Source organism: Trematomus bernacchii, unplaced genomic scaffold (genome assembly GCF_902827165.1).
Source record: "Trematomus bernacchii unplaced genomic scaffold, fTreBer1.1, whole genome shotgun sequence".
Taxonomy (NCBI): domain Eukaryota; kingdom Metazoa; phylum Chordata; class Actinopteri; order Perciformes; family Nototheniidae; genus Trematomus; species Trematomus bernacchii.
This window is the reverse complement of record NW_022987771.1, coordinates 2,679,554-2,700,809: the sequence shown is the minus strand read 5'-3', so window position 1 is coordinate 2,700,809 and position 21,256 is coordinate 2,679,554. Positions and strand designations below refer to the sequence as shown.

Genomic DNA, 21,256 nt, shown 5'->3' with positions numbered 1-21,256 from the left:
TATTTTAATATATTTATTATGCAACACCCGTGACCCGACCCGCGTCTTCTTTGTTTTACCCAGAACCGACCCCGGAAAAAAGCGCTTGAAAAAAATACCACCCGCGAATCACTTTTTTTCACGGGTCACCCGATGCAGGACTCTGATATGAGCTAAAGAAAAGTGACAGAAGAGTAGAAATGCAATATATAACAAACCAAGTATGAATACATATATTAAGCATCTGTCAGCATGTGTTGCTTTAGAAAAACATACATTACTAAAGGAAAGCTGGCAGTTTTTGAAAATATCTGGGGGAGCTTCAAGGAGTTGTTGGTAATGATCAATAAAACCAAAGACCGGGGCGGGGAGGGGGGGCATAAGATTATAAAGTGTAGTAGCCCACGTCCTATTCTTTCAGATCTCTGTACTTTGTTATCATGTATCATCTGTATACTGACCTGTGTTTATTTACATGCCTATTCATTTGATTGTACACTGTATATACCACCTAGATACCTTTATGTATGTGTAATGTTCGTTATATTTGAAAACTTCAATACAAATATTGTAAAAAAAAGAAATGCAATATATAATGACCACCATTAGAGGGCAGTATGAGTTTGACAATGAGGGCAGATGTTTTAAGAGGCAATGTTGTTCAGCTGAGAATGATGTGCCATAATGATTAATGCATCTCATACACTTACAGTACAAACACGGCTAGTCTCATATGGCTGCATACCGGTATTTTCTATTTACTCTACTTCTTTATTTGTTTTCCCATCTCCGTCTCTTGCCTTTATTTCCACCTGAGTTCCTTTCTCTCTGCCCTTGACTATTTGTTTGCTTCCCTTTCAATGATTGCACAACAGTCTTCCATATTTATCACGAGCTGTTTTATAATACTGACAAAATGCTTATGCTCTGCCCTCCACCAGCGCGTGACCTTGATGGTGACAGGCTTGGTGTCTTTAGTTTCAAAGGTATTAGTGGATGATTGTATGTAAAAAAAATACTCATGTTGGAAGCAGGTTTACCTCTCTCATCTTCTCAATGCCGTTGGTGAAGATGTAAGCGATGACGATCCACTCCTGAGTGGAGGGCCACAGGTCCATCTTCACCAGCACAATGTAGTTGAACAACATCAGGTAGCCCACGTATGCCATCTATGGAAAACACACCACAGCAGAGGGAAATCAGCGGGGACACATTTCCAACAAAAGCAACTGTACATCTTTAAAATGTAGAAAAGCAGCTGGCATTCATTACTTCCTTTAATGCAGATGTTCACGTGTGGTTTGATATAAGGACACCTGATATTGTCCTTAAAATGTCCATTATGCGTCTCCTGTGATGATTATATGTGTTTCCTTTTATCATCGCAGGTACTGTATCTTAAAGGTCCCATGTCATGGCCATTTCTACTGATCATAATTCCATTGTTGAGGTCTACTAAAATAAATGTATATTGTGCAATTTTCCAAACTCACATTGGTTTCTCATACAGCATGTCTGTATAGTATGTGTATTCACTCTCTGTCCTAAACGGCTTGTTGGAGCTCCTGCCCCCCCCCTCCCTGTGAGCCCAGTGGTCAGCGAGACACAGCGAAACCTAGCCCGAAACACACACACACCCGCAGCCTGGCTGGGAGTTTGTGTGTGTGCCCAGGCTGAGTTCCGCGGTGTCTCGCTGGTCGCCGACCCCACACCAGTGAGCCAGCTCAAACTGTCCGCTCCTCGCAGCAACGAGCCTCGCAACGTCCCGCCGAGTGTGTGTGTGTGTGAGGAAGTCCGCGGATTGGTCCAAATGTAACGGCTCCGCGGACGTAACGTAATGTCACTATACCCAAGAAGTAAACAATGGAAAAAGAGAAATCTCCAACGAGGCGTTCTGGGGCAGCATAGACAGGTCTTTTCTGTGTTAGAGTTTTACTCGCTACAGGGTGTACTTTGAGGGTTTGTGACTCTGCAGACCGTTTACATGCATAAAAACCTTCATAACACACAAGGGGACGGGTAATAACCAGAAAAGCATGACATGGGAGCTTTAATACATAAAAGTATATCATACTGTAATTGATTGGTTGATTTCATTTTTGTATTACAAACCTGCAAGGTAACTATTATCTAATTTTGTAGAAGTAGAAGAATACAAAAGCAAAAAAAGGAGATACTGAACTACGATACAAGTACCTTAAAACGTACTAAAGTACAGTTATTTAGTGAATGATTGACCCTCATTACAACTCCCTTTAATGTGGTTTTTCGGATGTGGTTTGATATTAGGGCACCGGATATATCACTTGGCCTGAAAATGTCTATTAAGTGTCTCCTGTGGCTTCTCTATTTAAATCCATGTCAGCTGTCCACTCTTCCTGCTCTTACAGTATTTGAACACTGGCTCATCAGGATCACAACCAAATAACAATTCAGATCACAATACAAGTCTAACCTTGGCTTGCCTATTCAAATGTTGTATAATGTTTTCATTGACAAGTTCAGAAAATACTGGGTTTCAGATATTTCAATGTTCTTATAGTAGCACCCACTGAGAACATCTTAGCTGCATTAATAATTAAACATGTGGACACCAATGCAAAACTGACAATATATTGTTCATTTGAGACAAAAATGCTTTGACATCTGTAAATTATAGAATAAAGTAACCACAACCAAACTGGGGATGGTGTCTCCTACAGCCTTAATCAAATATTTACGTGTAGCACGCTGTAAAGAGATTTGAATAATGTGTGACCGGGTTGTCAATACGTCCCTTATGCACAGATTAGTGTGTGATAAGTTTGACAAATATTACTTTAAACGGGGAAGCCCTCTACAGCGAATATAAGGTTTGAATACAAAACCTGCAAAGACCACATTTTTCACCCTGATAAAAACCCAGCATGTGTTCAACGAGTGCTGTAATGAAATTCACAGTAGAATAGTATTGTTTAACCTTAAGGGCAGGGGAGGAGATGTGAGGGCAGGAGGAAGACACGGGGGAGTAAATAGCCAGAGAAGAGGAAAATGGGATGAAACAAAATGTGGTCAAAATATTTTCTCAGCATAAATAAACAGTGAAATCGCTGCCGGTGCTGTTAAAGATGTTTTCACTGAAGGAGCCCGAGCTGGGGTAAGGGAGGCAGAGCTCAGCTTATATAAAACATTTCAGGCACGCTCACAGGCACACACTGTACACACACAGGCCACACACACACTTCAAAGACACCTACAGTCTACACAATCTAGATCAGGGGTGTCAAACTCAATTTCATCGCGGGCCACATTCGCATAAAGGTTGCACTCAAAGGGACTAACTATATAAATATATAATATATATATAAAATAATGTATTATATTACATTATTGCCTCTGAATTGGATTATTATCGGATAGGATAATAACTTAGTAATTAACTACGTCTGAAAGCAGAAGTCCAGGGCAAATAATTGCAAGTCTCTTCAGTGCATGTCACAAAACGAGATGCATTGTGGGACATGTAGTTTATGGGCAACCTGCTTCTGTAAATCACCATGTAACCGTATAATAAACATATTATATTCTTTCAGAGCTCTTGCGGGGCCACTTAAAATGAAGTCGCGGGCCGGATTTGGCCCCCGGGCCTTGAGTTTGAGACCCCTGATCTAGATGAACAGTGCTGCAAAGAAATACAAATATCTATAAACACTGTTAAACTAATTGTGGCCTGGGTGAGATCATTGTTAAAGGATTATAATTATGGTATTTAAGTTGTGTGTTTTAATATTTGGAGATAAGGCAAACACTTTGTGTCTAAATAGTTTTCATTCATTAACATGTTAATTTGTGGAGGTAATTCAGTTTATATTAGCTGAAGGTTACTTTTTCTTTTTCTACTTTCTCAATTAAGTATTACTTGTGCATTGCCAAAGCAGTCAATAAACAATTTTGCTTTCATTCATATCACTTGTCTGGGGTCAGTTTCGGGGTCGAGAAAGCACAATAGACCTGTATAGTGTATAGATTTGATGTTCATTTGTTAGTTGCTTACCTTACACATATAAACCTTGCTTGTACAGTAGATATCTTTATAAAGCAAACCCTATCACCTCATCTTTCCCGTCTAAAGTAAGTTAATATCTATTAAGGCCTCATAAAGAGTGCTGGGGAATTACATAAACCTCAAATGAAATAATGTTTACTTGTTGTAATCCACTGGCAATATGCAATGGTGGAAGAAGTACCCAGATCTTTAACTTAGGTAAAAGTAATAATACCTCTTAAAATACTTTGATACAAGTAAAAGTCATACATTTAAAGATCTTGTAGCGTTAAAATATACTCAAAGTACCAAAACTAAAAGGACTCATTCTGTAGGATGGGCTCACATTTCTGGGATAATATGTATTGTATCACTGGATTCTAATTGATGATCCATTTATGTAAAACAATTTGAATTTTACAGTCGCTAAAGGTGGAGATACTTGAATTACTTTGTATGTATTTCAATCCATAATAGTACGTCACATTAACTAGTCAATCTAATTTTTGTAATACAAATAGGAACCTGCAAAGTACATCATGTAACTAATGTTGTCACAAAAATGTAGTGAGTACAAATTAAAATGTTGTCTTTCAAATTGTAGTGTAGAAGTAAGCAAAACAAGTTATCTACTGTACAGGTAAATAAACAATAAATTGAATACATGTACTTAGTTACTTTCCATTGTTTAAGTGTGCTTACTTTGTTAATTTTAAAACCTCCTTGTTTAATCTCCTTCCTATCCCTTTCCCTCCCTAACACTCAGCGTATACTTTTCTCACTGTGTTGCTTCCATCAGTCTCCTCATCTCTCCCACTAAACTTTCCCACCCGAGTCAAGCTGAGTAAAGCAAGGGTGGAACAGGAGGTTAATGACAAAAGAGGCACTGTAGCTGTAAAAGCTAACGGCAGGGAGCCAGTAATTGATGCCGCTGCAACACAAAGTGGGCACTGACACTGCCAACAGGAAGCAGAGCGCGTAGGCGGTGTTTCTGAAGCCGACACTGACCGTATGGAACCAGAACTTGACGATGGGAGCGTTGTAGAACTCGTATATCTTGCGTCCCAAGGGGATGAGGCGGTGGCGTTTCTGAACCTCCTCGACATCCTTCTTCCTGGAGGTCTCGGTGGTTACGTTACCTAGCATTGCCTGGGCGGATTGCAAACCAACAAGGAGCGAGGGAGGAAGGAGCGAAAGGTGTGAGGGATAAAGGCGGTCAGAGAGTGGGAAGAGGGAAGTGTGTCGGATTGGAAAGACGGAGGAGGAGGAGGAGATGCAGAGACAGGATGGAGATGAGGACAAGTGTGTGGAAGGGAGAAGTTGAATAACAAAGAGAGAAAGAAAGGGAGAAGGGGGGAGAGCGTTACATTATGGCTACCACACAGTTTTAACAATATCATTAAAGAAGCAAGCACAAGCAATGTCATCATTCCAAAATGTGAGATGTGTGTTTGAGGTGGAGTGTTGGGTGAAGGCCGGTAAACACAGGATGACGCGGACACGGACACTCATGGATTGTGTCTCAGACAACAATTAAGAGACAGAAGAGAGACAATATAATGACAGAAAGAGGACAGAAAAAAGAAAAAGATAAGACATAGATATCTCATTTCAATCTGTGACACATTTCCTAATCCATGAGAGAGGGTTCGGAGCCCGCTGTTGTTATGGGTCATGGTCAAAATGTCAAAGCAGCAGCAGACCTCTGAGGGAGATCATTCATGTGTTTGTATTGGATGTCAAGAAGTATAATGCCCTACAAAGGCAAAATGCAGTGGCTCGATATTTTATAAAGTCTTGTATCACTTTCTGACATCTGTATACGAACATATTATATGTACGTTCTGTGAAAAGAGCTTTTTAAACGAAGTATAACTATCAAAAAGCGACCTGAAAAACAAAGAAATAGTATCTTGCCTGTTTAATGTAGTAACTGCACTCTGGCTGTGTAATGTGTGAGCTTTGGGACTGTAGGGCTTTCTGCAATATTTTGGTTGGTAGACACTTTCTCTGAGAAACCTGTGTTAAAGGTGGGGTAGGTAATTTTGGAGAAACCAGCTCGAGTGCGCTAGAATTTGAAAATACACAACCGGAAAAAATCTGCCACTTCCTTACAGAGCCCCTCCTCCAACACACACGTACGCGCACATGACCAATGAGGGCACGAGATCAGTTTGTGCACGAGATGGAAGGCTGACAGGCAGGTAGGCCATCCAGTTACTTTAGCCGGGCCGGCTAAAATGATTGGTCGTGCTTTTTACAGCGCCACGGCTTCCACAGATGACATTATTTTATGTATTTATTGCTATCGAGATGTTAAGAGCATTCCATGGAATATAACAAAAAGTGTTCCTGAAATAAATTACATACCCCACCTTTAAGTACAGGATTCTGTGTTGATTTAGGAATTGTGTGAGTCTATGGCAATGGCTTTTTGAGTGAAAAAACAACCTAAATAGATCCTTTGTTTCGCATTTTGCCCCATATTCGGAACACTTTAAACCCTTTCTTAATGTCACTGTATATGTATCTCATTCTGCCTTTGTAGGGCACTATGGCAGATCTTGGCAAAGATAAAATGTCTGAAAGTCGGTCCAAATATCTAAAACGCATGATGAGGAGCTGGTTTAAGTTCCACTGAATAGGTATACTCGTGATCAAACCATTAAAAAGGAATCGAGAGATTTGTAATTTTCTACAAACATGTGAAACATTTACAGCTACAGGTTTTATCCAAGGCACACACAGACAGGGCCTTTAAGGTGAAGATATTCAGATGCCAGTGTGTAAGTCACTACTGTACCAAAACATGCACATTATCCATCAGTAAGTGGGCACAAGCTATTACATTCCTCACAGTGTGAATCATCTACAGCAACTGAGTATTAAACAATACAATCTCCCTCTGTGGTGTAGCAGTCTGTGTGTATCTGTATGAATCTCTGTGTGATTCATAGGAATCTGAAGGTGCATTTGTACAGTCAGAAGCAAGGGCAATAGGAAGGGGCTCATTTCAAATGCATCCTCTGGCAGCAGGCTTCTTTGTTTAAAACCACAGTGCCTCAAGGACTGCATGTGTGAAATGGCCCATTTGCTCTAGCTTGCTGGCTGTGTTCAATGCAGATGGAAAGTATGTACAGAGGTGCTGAGAGGCGTTCAACTTCAGCTCAATCATTTAATGGGACAACCTTAAATCCAGTTCATGTCTTAAAATGGTCTATAACATAATAAGTCTTGCTTTAAACACACAAACTGGATATAGGTATGATCGCCAGAACTGATTGGATTGAAATGGAACGAGTCCTGCTGTACATCCATGTCTATGCAGATGGACCAACTCTTGCACTGTGAGCAGGGAGAAGGTGCTCAGACTCTGCATGATTTAAGCTCTGCAGCAGCAGGCGGACATTGTTATATAATGCAAAAGCCTGGGCCTCCCATGCTCAGCAGCCGACATGCTGAGTGGTATGCTGCAGCAAGCCATCATCATCATCATGGGAGAGAGTGGGGGGCAGCAATCGGCTAGCATACGGTACTATACCTCAATCAGAACTGAGCTTGGAGAGAAGGAGAAAGAGAGACAGAGCTAGAGAGAGAAAGAGGGGGAGCTCAAAGCAAAAAGAAACAAAAGGAGCGGTGGGAAGAGAACAAGAGGGACCATAGCAAAGGCAGAGAGAAGTAGATAGATGGAAGGAGAAACACACAGGAGAGAACCCACAAGCGGCGACAGACTGAGACGCTACAACTCCACGACCATGTCTTTGCTGAGACGACGAGAAACAGGAAAGGCCGATTTGTCTGGAAGGGTCCAGGTGGCCAGAATAGAGAAACAAGTATGTGTGTGTGGAGAACTGTGTGTATGAGTGTGCATCTCATCGTGGACAGAAACAACATGAAACTGGTCCACAAGAGATATTTACAAAGGACACATAATCTGGGCTATGTGCTCAAAAATCAGTTTCTTTATCTGACAAAGCATGTGTGTTTGGTCTTAATATGTGTATAGACTCTGAGATGCGGGGCTGAGGTGGGTTCTCTCACCACGGAGTTGTACTGCGCCTCACAGTAAGATCTTACTGTGAACTCCATGTCTTCATCCTCCTTCTCCTTCGCTGGCTTTTCAGGCTCCTCCTCCTCCTTCTCCTGCAGGTAGGCCTCCTGATCCTGGGGCATGTAGGACATCTCATCCTTGTTCTTGAACTCCAGACTCAGGATGGACGGCGGCAGAAGCAGCCCTAAGATAACCTGGGTGATGAGGGAGACAGGAAGTGGAGGTGGAAGAGGGGGGAAGTTAGGGAGAAGAGCGGGAAGCGATAAATCACACATGTGATAAAGGTGTACAGTTTCATGACACAGAGAGCCTTGAACAAAGCAATTTCCATTATCAGACGGCAAGACACACGTGAAACACACATAATAAATGTACCCTTGTGAACACCTTCCTTAATGCCCTGTCCTGCACACGGCTGAATGAACACTTTGGTGTTTAACAGCCAAGTGGAGGTTTTAATAGTGGAAGTCAATTAGAAAAGCATTAGTCCAGACAGGCAGCAAGGTTCTGCACTGCCACGACACACACACACACACACACACACACACACACACACACACACACACACACACACACACACACACACACACACAACACACACACACACACACACACACACACACACACACACACACACACACACACACACACACTTCAGATACATAGCACTCAAACAAGAGCGAGGGTTTGAACATGGTGAGAAGGTGGTAAACACGGGAAAGAGAAGAATACAGAGAGCCGAGTAATTGGGTGTCGTCTAATCTCCGGAAGCAGCTGTCTTTTATTTGGCCCTGACATTTGACTGTTTTCATGGCTCAAAAATGTAAAAACAGGAATTTAAAGTTTATTTTACAGCATTCAAAACATTACTACAGCAGTCAACAAGAATCTGCTTTGTAAACACATAGTGGAGTAATGTCTACCTAAGAAGAGATTGAAGAAGTGTGTTAAACCCAAGCTTCTTTGTGCTTTCGTGCAAACTGTGTGTAAGTGTGTGTCCCACTGGCTATACTCTTTAACTGCTCAACTGCGTTTAACACATAATAGATAACCCTAACCCACCCTCCAGTTCCCCCTCATGTTAACAACACCTAACAGTTAGTTTCTTTACTGTAGCTTTTAGCTCTTTCACGGTTGCCGTTGTTCATGCTGCTCCCGCTGCTCCCGCTGTTAGCATTAGCATACATTTGGCTGCGTGTGCATAGTGAGGAAGTCTGTGTGTGTGGGTCCAACTGGCTGACTATACTCTGCCATTTAACACATACTAGATGCATTTCTGCCACCCTCGTCTAGTTCCACCTCGTGTTAACACATGACACTGTTAGCTTACTGTTCACTGCCGTTGTTCATACTGTTCCCGCTGTTAGCATTATAATTAGTTGCTGGCTGTTGCCATCTTAAGAGCCGTGTGGAGGCAAACCCCTCAATCATTCCTTAATAACCTTTTAGCAATTTAGGCTACTATACAATGTTCCTTAGCTTGTCACAATTGAATAATACAATTGCTGCCAGTAAAGTCTGCTGACAAAATGATTGAATATGAAATGGATAATGTGTACGTGTATAGGAAGTTGAAAACCAGTGAGAAGTCCAACTATAACCACAGCACAGAAAGTGATGTATCAGCTTTTCCCCGTCAACAGTCCTGTCAAAGGGTTGAAAGCAAACATGTCAGCAGTTTGTCATACCTATTGACTTGTGAGGAAATCAATGCACTCCACCTTGCGACACATAGCCCGTTTGTAGCCTCCAGTAACATGTTTTCATACGAGTAAGCATGTTTATGTAGGATGACTGCCCTAACAACTGCAGCAGCTCAAAAGTGTGCACACATATTATCTTGACTTCACTTTGACAATGTTATTTGCTGGATATCATGAACTCCTGGGGGCATCGAATCTTGTTTGTTCCACTTCCTCTCTTTGTTTCTGCTTCAATGAGCTTCAGCCGTGCACTCTCTCCCTCCCTCCTGCAAAGGCCAAACCATACTTCAAGCACTTGTAGTCTGTCCAACTCAGGAAGCCAGAGACCCATCACTCTGTCTCACTCTAAGTATGAATGAGTGTGAACCCAGCCGTCTCTTTAGCAACTCCCAGGGCAACTTTTCATTATAAATAACTCTAACCTCTATGATTTCAGCAACTGCCTCCTTTCGCCTGACCGCCAGACGTCTAGGGAAACTCACATGAGCTAAAGTTTCAGAAAAGTTCAACCACCATTTTTAACTGAAACCTCTACCCTCGACTCAAAGGGACGATTACCACACAAACCTCCTTATAAAATATGAGGGACACCATTTCTTTTTGGGGGAATTAAGGTCAGGTCTTCTGTATCCTCTGGCTTAAGAGACCGCTTTGAAGGCTTATAAATTAAGTTGTGGTGGAAGTTTAGCCAGAAAGGCCACTTCGCTTGACTCTTCTCACACTCTTTATTTCCTCTGGCAGACTCTCCTCTTCCGCCCTGCCATCACAAGCAATCTTAAATGCTTTAAGTACATAATTTCCCCTACATAAACCACATGCCTTATGAATCTGTTATTGTTGGGAAAATACTGAATGTACTATTCCAGTATCAGAATAGCACATGATAACAAAGGCCCTACGTAGCTGTGTACGTAACCGGATGTATGATTACCTAGAAGAGCATTAAGACTGTTTTAGGCATATGATAGCTATGTGATTAACATGATGATTCAGTCTCTATGGAGATAGACACATGACTGTCATGTTTATTGCTTACGCAAGCCTTAGCTAATCTGAACTAAGCATAGAATACTGCTTTGAACCGGTATTCTGCATCTAGTGACTGTAACACTCTCTTGTATATAAGCATGTCAAGGACACTATTCGGGGAACTATTTGTCCCACGCAGCTCTGTGTGTGATGACTACTTCCATTCTTGCAAGGATAATAAATACATGTATCCTAATATTGAAGACCAAGCCGGTGACGCGTGATATTTTTCTAACAGTTATCAATAAACTTGAGTCTGTTTGACATGAACAGACCTGTTTACTAGTTCAAGTTCTGCTGCTTTAAAATAAAGCAACATTTTATAAACACACTGTATTAGGATGGTATTTATAGAACGTTCTAACGACTGTAGTGTCTGTAGTGAATGCAAGCTGGATTGGTATCTTTTGTGATGTTCTGTTTAATAGGTTTTTAGCTTCATTTGCATCTGATTGGACTGTCATGTAAAGGCCTTTGTAACATCTGTTTTGTTGTTGTTTCCCTTTCAAGCTTGAAACACCACATACTACTCAACTGACTGAAAACACTCAGATATAATTGTATTGTAAACAGACTCTGGTGGGCGATTTACTTTTCACAGTCCAGTGCACTCTGTCCACATATTGAATGAGTCATTATGGCCAAACCACAATTATAGCCAGCTAGACTATTATGTTCCCAGCAATAGCTTGTTAATTCCTCATTAAAGTGGACCTATCATGCTATATTTGAATAATATAGTGTAGGACCATACCTATATAAGGCATATTTATACTTTTTTCTTTTCAAAATACCAAACAGATCATGCATTTTAGCCATGCCTCATTTCGCTCAATTTGCACTTTTTTTTAGCTCTGCTCTGCAAGGGTTGATTCAGTGAGAACAGCACCATCTAGAGGCCTGGCATATGTACTACAGCGTCTCCAGCGCTTTCGAACGGCAATGGCCGTGGCTGTCTCCTCCTGATTGGTGGAGTTGGCCCAATAGCCGTAGCGCCACTGTACTGACGTCAGGACAGTGTTCAAATCTGGATCAGTTTTTATCAGATCCGTTGCAGCCCCTTTTTTAGAGATTTGGGTATGGAGGAAAATAGAGAGGGTTGTGTTTTCTGACACTTGGTGAGTTCCCTGGAACACCGGGGACACATATTCATGTATAAAAGACGTACAAAAGTGCATTTTGCATGATAGGTCCCCTTTAATATAACGCTGCATAAAAGAAGGACAATATTTGACCTGTAAGGTGTGCTCCGGATGTATTCACTGAATATGAATAGAAATAATGAATTGCTTTTCTTCAGTAATAGCCTGTTGATGATAATCAACAAGGACACGTGTATTTACTTCATATGCTAAGATTTTACATACCTTATCACAGTTGAAAAATAAACGTATCAGGTACCGTTGATGGTCAAACAATGCCAACCTTGTTTATAACCTGCATTTCATACAGAAGTTTCTCTTTTCTTATCTTCAAACATGCTAATAATGTACATGTACCAATTGGCAACCTCTGTGAAAATGAATACGTTACAGAAGAGCATCAAACCCGCATTTCTTCTAATGTCCAGCAGGGGGCGACTCCTCTGGTTTCAGAAAGAAGTCGGATTGTATAGAAGTCAATAACAAAAGGAGCCAACTTCTCACTTGAGTAAAAACCTCAGTAAACATTTTCTAAAAACGTTTTTTTAAGTATTCGTTTGTACTCCATCTATCATGCCACTTCTGGTTCCAAATAAGCAAGATAGTTACATCCGAAATTCCCAAACTTCAAAACCTTATTCCACAAACCAAATGTGTGCATTGCAGTGATAAGGTCCACTACATATACAATCTATGAGATGTACTATTATATTTAAAGTAAAGATAATACTGCTTCTAATAAACGCATGTAATGTCCGAAGCAACTTTCAATGTTGATACATTTTCTACAGGAAGGTAATGAGCAGTTAACTTATCCCCTATATTCCCGCACATCACACCTGATAGTAGTCGTCGCTCGTCGTGCACATCCACTCTCCACTTCTCTGTAAGCTACTCAGCAGATTCATCGGATTGATTTGGACCAACTCTCTGGTAGTTTCTTAGTTAGGTGAGATAGTTTCTCATTACTTTCCTTGCCAAACCTTTCTCAAGCAATCAGAGGGGGTTCAAGCATTCTAATAAAACTCTCTCACACCAAAGTCTCAACTCTCTGTGAAGTGTACAGACAAGTTATTTGATGTAAATAAACATGTCTTTACCCACAGGTTATCCCAAACATCTGGCCCTTTTCTATTACCTTCAGGCCTGAGTTTTTGCGCATGCGCAGGCGACCCATCCACATGTCGGTCAGCAGCATCTGACTGCAGGTGTGAGCGATGAAGTCTCTGTGTTTGGCCGCTACCGCCAGCTGCAGGCAGGTGGCGTTGCTCCAGTTCTTCAGCTCGTACGTCAGGAGCTTCATGGCCATCTGCTCGTCCTGTTTATACGACTGGTCTAGGAGTTCCACTGCCAGCTGGGCAAACTCTCTGGGAAATGATAGGCAGGACATATACAGGCACACTGAGACATGAACAGAGACAGTGACACGCTTTGTTCAAACATTTACAATGTCATTGAACTGGATAAGGGATCACTGAGCATCTGGCCATACTCTGGAGGACATTAGATTTATATTTCATATACACACAGTGCATGGTCAAGGCCTAACATGAAAAGAATAACACATATCTTCACACGCACGCACGCACGCGCGCGCGCGCGCGCGCGCACGCACGCACGCACGCACGCACGCACGCACGCACGCACGCACGCACGCACGCACGCACGCACACACACACACACACACACACACACACACACACACACACACACACACACACACACACACACACACACACACACCACACACACACACACACACACACACACACACACACACACACACACAACACACACACACACACACACACACACACACACAGCATGATATTGCACACTTCAATATAGAGCAAACTGTCATTGAATGTGTAAAACAAGGCACTAACAATGAAAGAATGATACAATTCGGTTTCAATGAAGGGCTTTTCAAGTGTCTTATGATATATCATGAAAAATAACAGTTGAATATTCCAAACATATTTGGTTTGATTACAGGTGCTTAGGAAAGAAGTACGCCCTCAATCAAAAATCCCTTGAGCTTCTGCATACACTCAGAGAAGAAATGAATGCACCCCCGTTGAAAATAAAACATTATCATATACAAATGCATGTATTTAAATTAGCTCTTCGAAAGGAATCCAGCCTAATTCTCTGTGGAAAGTCAACTTAAAGTGTGCCAGCTTTAAGGTTGAAGCTGTGTGTAAGTGTGTCAAAGCCCTGCTTCTAGTTATTTCCTGTTTTCCCTTTCCCTTGTGTCTCCTGTACTCTCCTCTCTGTGTGTGTGTGTGTGTGTGTGTGTGTGTGTGTGTGTGTGTGTGTGTGTGTGTGTATCAAAACTTGCATACTTATACCTCCTACATACAGAAGTTCATCAGTATGTAATGCCTGCCTACTAAATGAACGATTAAGTGTACCATTACCAGCAGATGGTTCACACTGAAGCAATCATCATGATGCATCATGTGATGCAATCACGAAAACATGGCAGCAAAGATCTAAACAGCCGTACATTGGATAAACTAACCGAGCACATGACCGGAATCTCAAGGGTTACTTTCTTGCACAAAACATATTAAAATGTAATAAAGTGACATATTAACAGCTTTTAGCCTGGCTCCAAATGTTTGACATTGTGCAATATGAGGAAATGCAATGTATTTCTGGGCATTTGAGTATGTTAAGTCTGTCCTGTACATGCAGGCTTTTCTGGTTAGTTAGTATGCAAATCTGAACACAGCCCCAGTCGTGATGTGGGCGTCTCACAATCTTGCTTAATTGATTGCTATCCCGCCTACACACCATGTCCAAAGACGCACTCCAGCAAACCCTCTACTCATCTACTCTGCAGTTTATTAACCATGGTGCTTCATCCAGTCTTTGCCTGATTGTTGTTTCAGCCCACGTAGTAGTTCCCGTCTCAGGCCTCTTGAATTCTGTACTCAAGTCCTAGCTCGTCTAATGGACTCTATGGGTTATACTCTTCACCAATCACGCCATGTGTTGCCAACTGAAATGTGCATAGACGTAGCCTGCAATCAGGACGAGCCAACACCAATATATGCGGACCACACAGCATATATGGCTTCTATTCCACTGTCTGTAATCCCTTTATTCTTCAGGGATTTGCCAACTGAGCCAAAAGAGTCTGTGATTCAAGGACCTTGCGGGTCGATGTTTTGATGCGACCGGGCGTTCCAATGTATGCCCTGTGACCCCTGTATGAGTTAGATTAAAGTTACCTATTGTTACCCTAGTTCTTTACTTGCAAAGTTATTTTGCACATATTCTGGTAGGCTCGTCCTGATTGGATGGCTAAGTTTATGCACATTTCAGTGGTTCAATATGTGATTGTAATTGGAGAAAAGTGTTACATAGAGTCCAGTTGAGCTTTTTCTTATAGAACTAGGGTTACCATCTGTAACCTTTGTTTACTCTTTTGGTTCATCTCTAAACCCAGCTCTCAGGCCACTGCCTGCCTGTTGCTCAGCCACATCGCCTCCAGCCATCTCCCTGCTCTGCCACACTCCACTTGCCACCATCTCCCCTTCTCCCCTCTGTCTCTGTCAGCCAGACATGCCACTCATTCACCTTCATCCGCTGGAACCGAGCCAATAAACCTTTTCTTATCCATCCCTTTCTCAAAGTCTGTGTCCTGCATTCGGTTCCCCCGATGGATCATTTCAAAAATACCCTATTTGTGTGTAGGTTCTGGTTGGTGTGGCTGTGCTTAATTTGCAGTATGTGCAAGATGTCCTTCTAATTAACAGTCATTCCTATAGCTAGCAATTTGATCTCTTGGTAATTACCTTCATCTCAAATGCAAATCATTAACTAACGAAGATGCATGTCATCAGATTTCTGTATCTATGTCACTAACATCCTATGGGAGCCGGGAGTAGTGTGAAACAGGTCAGTTTGCAGGGAGGATGGCATGTTAGTTAGTGTGTGTATCCGCCCAATCGGGCTGGAGTGTGGAGGTAGACCGTCTAATCTCGCCACTCAACTTCCCATCAATCATTTACAAATCGTGGAAATATCATGAGAGATGAATGTTGGTGGACAAATGTGTTGTTTCACCCACCTGGAGTTGTGGTTTAGTTCCTGAGAAATGTCGTCCACCATGTCGTTCTCGGAGGCTTCGTGTGCCATGGCCTTACAAAGCTTACATGCTACCAAGGCCTTGGCCATGGCCTCTTCACCATGCTGCCAAAAGAACAGCGCCATCTTCTGACGTTTCATAAGCACGGCCCAAACCATGAGCTCATGGAAAGGAAAAGGGAAGTGGTTGATTTCGGGGTCGTCCAAATCTATGTCCACTTCCTCCTCTCGCTTGCGCGTCGTCTTCTGGCGACCTCTGCGGATAGGCATGTCATCCTGATGGAGATCCATAGCAAGTGAATAGTTTGAAAAGAAAAGAAGACAGCTTTGGAGATGTACCCCTTTTTGGGGGGACTTGTTAGGGATTCAAATTGTTCCGAGGACAATGTAAGAAAGTTTTAGGTTGAAAGCGTGGGTCCTGAATCTGAGGAAATCTAAGGATCTGGATTGTACCTATGTCTAAAAGGGACATATAACCTTGCTTACATTTCCATATTATATTTCTAAATCTGTTCACCCTTCAAATGATGAAAGTTAGTTGAAAGCACAAGCAGACTTTGGAGGACACAGGTGGAAGGACAAATCGATTATCACAAAATACACATAACAGGCGCAGTCTTTTCAGTAATATCTTCTCATTGGACTTTGCTCTTCTTTCCTTTTGAATAAAGAATAACTCGCCCAGGGTTGAGGTCCTCTCCAGCCTGACTCCCTGTCTCTGGAGAAACTGACACTGCCAGTTAATGTCTGAATGGCATGTCAGCAGGGCGGCATTGATCTTCAATCATTTCCGATTTTAACAGTTGAGGACTACTGACAGTTAATCAATCAAATAGACCTGAGAAATGGTTTTCAGTGCTTATATAATTGCTGCTTGCTTTAAAACAGATTATCTGAATATGATAATAGTAGGGCAGTAAATGACATAGTAATCATAGAAAGTGAAATGATTTAGAAAATGATTAGAGCACCATAAATGTAGGGCCATTGCGACCAGATTCCCATACAGATTAAACGATAGATAAACAAGACTAGCAGAAGAGAGCAAGGCATTGAGGTTAAGACTTTGTCGGACACAAACAAAGAGAGAACACACGCCATTACAGGGAGAACTATTTCAAACAGGCAGACATACAAAGGAATGGACAGCCATGCACATTAGATATGAATACCTCTGAGAAAACTGTAGACACATGCTGTGATAAAAGCTTTATGATGTTGATTCTTCATGGTGTGTACACCATGGATACATGTACACAGTCCATGTATTATGTAATCCTGTTAGGTCAGTCATTACCTATTCAGTATAATGTAACTGGGCTGATCTGAATCAAGAGTTATATATATTAATACTGTCCGGAGACTGCCATGTTGTTGTGTATTGTTTTCCATTAACAGCAACAAAGGTAAATTGAAAATTACTTTGAGTAGGGTAATGGGAAAGAATGAATAATGTTATGAAATTGCCAGAAAATTAATTAAATACGCCTCAAGGTCTTTCTTTCAGAGAGTTATTTCAGAGAGTTCAAGGCACACGGCACACACTAGAAATATTCCACAGACTGACTTTACACTCAAGAGAGAAAAGTGTGTTAAAAAGAGGGAGAGGAACACTGAAGGAATGACTGAACAACAAAATCACGATGAGAGCAACACTCACCTCCATCCCCAGCAGTTTCAGGGCTTTGGGCTAGAAAAGCAACAACAATATAAGCAAGCAGAACAAGACCTTGTCGAATGTATATTGTAGAGAATCTGACTCTATAAGCACAACATAACACAGACTGACAGACAGAGTCGCTCACATGAGAGCAGAAATATTCTTTGATATGGTAAGTCACTCACTTTCCCTTCAATGGTTTTCATTAAAACTGAACAAAAATGTTGTGCTGTTGCGATTTAAAGTATACTATACTATACAGCAACATTCTTGTATGTTTGTGTGTTCACATGTTTAAAAGCAGAGTGCATTCGGTACAGTACTGTGTATCTGTATTTAAGCAGGGCATGTATGAATTATGCATTCATGAGCCATCATCTGAGTTGGTAAAAATAGCTCGGGTCTCCTGTGGGGATTTTTGATATCTGAATCTATTTCAAGGCTTTGTTCTTCCTTAACATGTTTGTGTGTGTGCGCGCACGTGGCCATGTGATTGCACGTTCATTTCATCTAGAAAATCACAGTTAAATTGGAACTGACTCTTCATATCTCTTTCTCTCTCTCTCTCTCTCATTTTGCCTCTTTGCTCAGTCTCTGTCCCGATTCCCTGCATTGGCTTTATCTCTGCCTTTCCAGCTGCTTTGTTGCTGCCATGGCAGACACACACTGAGATAAACAGGCACATGAAGACTCACACACACATACTCATACATACAAACACAAAGGTGCACCCACAAGCCGAAATATGGGCCTTCAGACTCAGCTGTGTGTGCTTCTATTTTCATCACACCTGTGGCGAATTGAGGAATTGAGGCAGAATGAGAGGACGATGAACATAGACCATATGATGTGCTGTGTGTGTGGTGTAACGGAGCGTCCACACAGCAGCGTTAAACAAATCTTGGAGGTGGGCGTATCTGAAGCTTGGGGATTTTTTGCGAGCAACGCGACCAACAACCAATCACATGAATCTCCCGCCCCCGACATACGAAGCAAAAAAGCCCGAAGTAAACTGGATATAAACTCCCCAAACAGGCGGAAACCTACCACTGTCTCTGCCACCTCCCTCCATGCCTGGCTCCTCCGGTTTGTATCCCGGTAGGTAAATAGGGACTGGTCATAAAGCACCGGGTGATTCCCTAGCGCTATAATTAATTTCTCCTCCATTTTTTGGAATATGAGGAAATGACCTGCGGTATGTCTCTCCCAGCATACACGCGGTTTGATTGGCTAGCGCTTCCACCTCAGCTTCAAAAGTTGAACATTGCTCAACTTTTGAATCCTGAAAATCCTGAAAATCTCCGCTCTGCTTCCCACAATGCAGTTCGGCGAAAAGTGAGGCAAAGTGACGTCACCCCATTCAAAGTGAATGGGCAGAAGCGTTAGAAGATTTTTTTAACGCTGCTGTGTGGACGCTCCGTAAAACACACAACCATCAAACACTACAGCACATGGGGTTTGCTCATCAGTGAGACGAGTTTCTGTAGTTGGAATGAAGCGTGTATATCATTGGGGTTACGACGGCACATGATGAAAAGCCGCTGCTATACATGGATGATTTGTTGCATCAAGCTAATAACAGCCTGTGTTTACTTGATGAGGAAATGTGGGATAACATGAGGAGGACTCTTATGTTTGACCTCTGCTAATGAACAACACCTTGATAGTGGGTGAACATGATTTGTATGGTTTAAGTGGCTATAAATCCCTTAGCCGCACATTTTTCTAAATGTCTTTTTTTATGGATGTTGTCTACTGGCCTGAGATATAAAGATGATTTGCTATTTCAGTAAAACATGTTAACGATATTTATGAAAGTAACTCTTCTAGGGAAAGAAAATATCAACTTGCAGTATAAAAACAACACAAATGACTGGCTGTAGTTCACACGTTTCTGTCAAGACTTCTTTAAAGACCAAGGGTGTTTCTCAATCACGAGTAAAGCTGCTTCAGAGCCACTATTTCAAGCATACTACGTCATCGAGTGCCGCCGAAGTACTGTTCCAATCTCCAGCATACTTGGAAATCTACCGAGCCCGGCGTACTCCGTTTGGAGAAATATCGAGGTTGCACATGAGTAGACTCCGCGGTCTTAAAATCCCCACAATGCTTTGCGCACGGACCAATTTCCCCAAATCTGTGGCGGAAGATGTAAGGCGGGGCCTCTCATATGACGCACACCTGCACACTTGCTAGCCTGTTCCACTCTTTGTTTTCCGAATGCCAGGAAGTATTCTTGCCTCGCTTCTGAAGCAAGATGCTCGGCAGACATGTGCTACCAAGCAAGCGTACTCGCGATTGAGAAACACCCCGAGTATCACAATTGCTAAGGCTGAAAATAAAAACATGTCCCTGCTCATTCATTAATTTCACAACTAACATGTACATGACAATTTACTATTTGGATCAGCAAATTAAAGAGCGTCCTTAAAGAGGCCCTATTGTGCTTTTTTACACTCCCATTGACCAATCACAACAGAGCCAGCCAGCTAACCAATCAAAGCAGACTGGGCTCAGACAGAGGGTGAAAAGAGATGTAGTATGAAATATAAACCCTTTTTCATCATTAATAATTGAAATGTGAATCATAAAAAATAGCATAATAGGGCCCCTTTCAAAACACTTTGAATTTGTAATAGGATACATAATTTGAGCCATATTATTCATGTTGCCTTTTTCAGTGCTGATTTTAACTTAAAGTGGACCTATCATGCTATATTTGAATAATATAGTGTAGGACCATACCTATATAAGGCATATTTATACCAAACAGATCATGCATTTTAGCCATGCCTCATTTAGCTCAATTTGAAAAATGTTAGCTCTGTTTTTGCAAGGGCTGATTCTGTGAGAACAGCACCATCTAGAGGCCTGGCATATGTACTACAGCGTCTCCAGCGCTTTCGAACGGCAATGGCTGTGGCTGTCTCCTCCTGATTGGTGGAGTTGGCCCAATAGCCGTAGCGCCACTGTCCTGACGTCAGGACAGTGTTCAAATCTGGATCAGTTTTTATCAGATCCGTTGCAGCCCCTTTTTTAGAGATTTGGGTATGGAGGAAAATAGAGAGGGTTGTGTTTTCTGACACTTGGTGAGTTCCCTGGAACACCGGGGACACATATTCATGTATAAAAGACGTACAAAAGTGCATTTAGCATGATAGGTCCCCTTTAAAGGATAATTTTACTGATACTGGTCCTTTGATTTGATTTAGATTAATTACGTAAACAATTCCTCCACATTAGTGTTTAAATACATCAAATGGTGGGATAAACTATTCACTCACCCTCTTGGGTCCAAAGAGGTTGTGGTACAGAGTTCTGAATCTCTTCCTGGTGTAGTTACAACGATAAGCTCCGCCCATGAGGTATTCAATGACCAGTCCGATGTCGATGAGGCTGATGCGGTAGTCCGGAGGCAGGTTTCCCTAGAAAGACCAGACAACAGGCAACAACCCACGCCAGCTGATTAGGATTGATAAAGGAGTGTAAACAAGAGGGAAACCAGAGTACACAACATACACACTCACTTCACAAAATCCATATCCAAGTGTTTTTTGGCTATGAAATAAA

At 41.9% G+C, this 21,256-nt stretch overlaps 1 protein-coding gene across 2 annotated transcripts in view; it reads right to left on the bottom strand.

Moving 5' to 3' along the window:
- trpm3 (transient receptor potential cation channel, subfamily M, member 3) overlaps positions 1-21,256 on the bottom strand; it is a 180,354-nt gene that overhangs the window by 10,619 nt on the left and 148,479 nt on the right. The window contains exons 13-19 of one of the 2 annotated variants that reach the window (XM_034148833.1): positions 20,971-21,111; positions 17,687-17,716; positions 16,010-16,302; positions 13,067-13,295; positions 8,045-8,248; positions 5,012-5,152; positions 1,020-1,148 (exon numbers count right to left, since the gene is read on the bottom strand). In XM_034148833.1, the coding sequence (XP_034004724.1) occupies positions 1,020-1,148; positions 5,012-5,152; positions 8,045-8,248; positions 13,067-13,295; positions 16,010-16,302; positions 17,687-17,716; positions 20,971-21,111 (1,167 nt within the window). The remainder of the gene's footprint in view (positions 1-1,019; positions 1,149-5,011; positions 5,153-8,044; positions 8,249-13,066; positions 13,296-16,009; positions 16,303-17,686; positions 17,717-20,970; positions 21,112-21,256) is intronic. The other variant, XM_034148834.1, reaches the window with a different exon arrangement.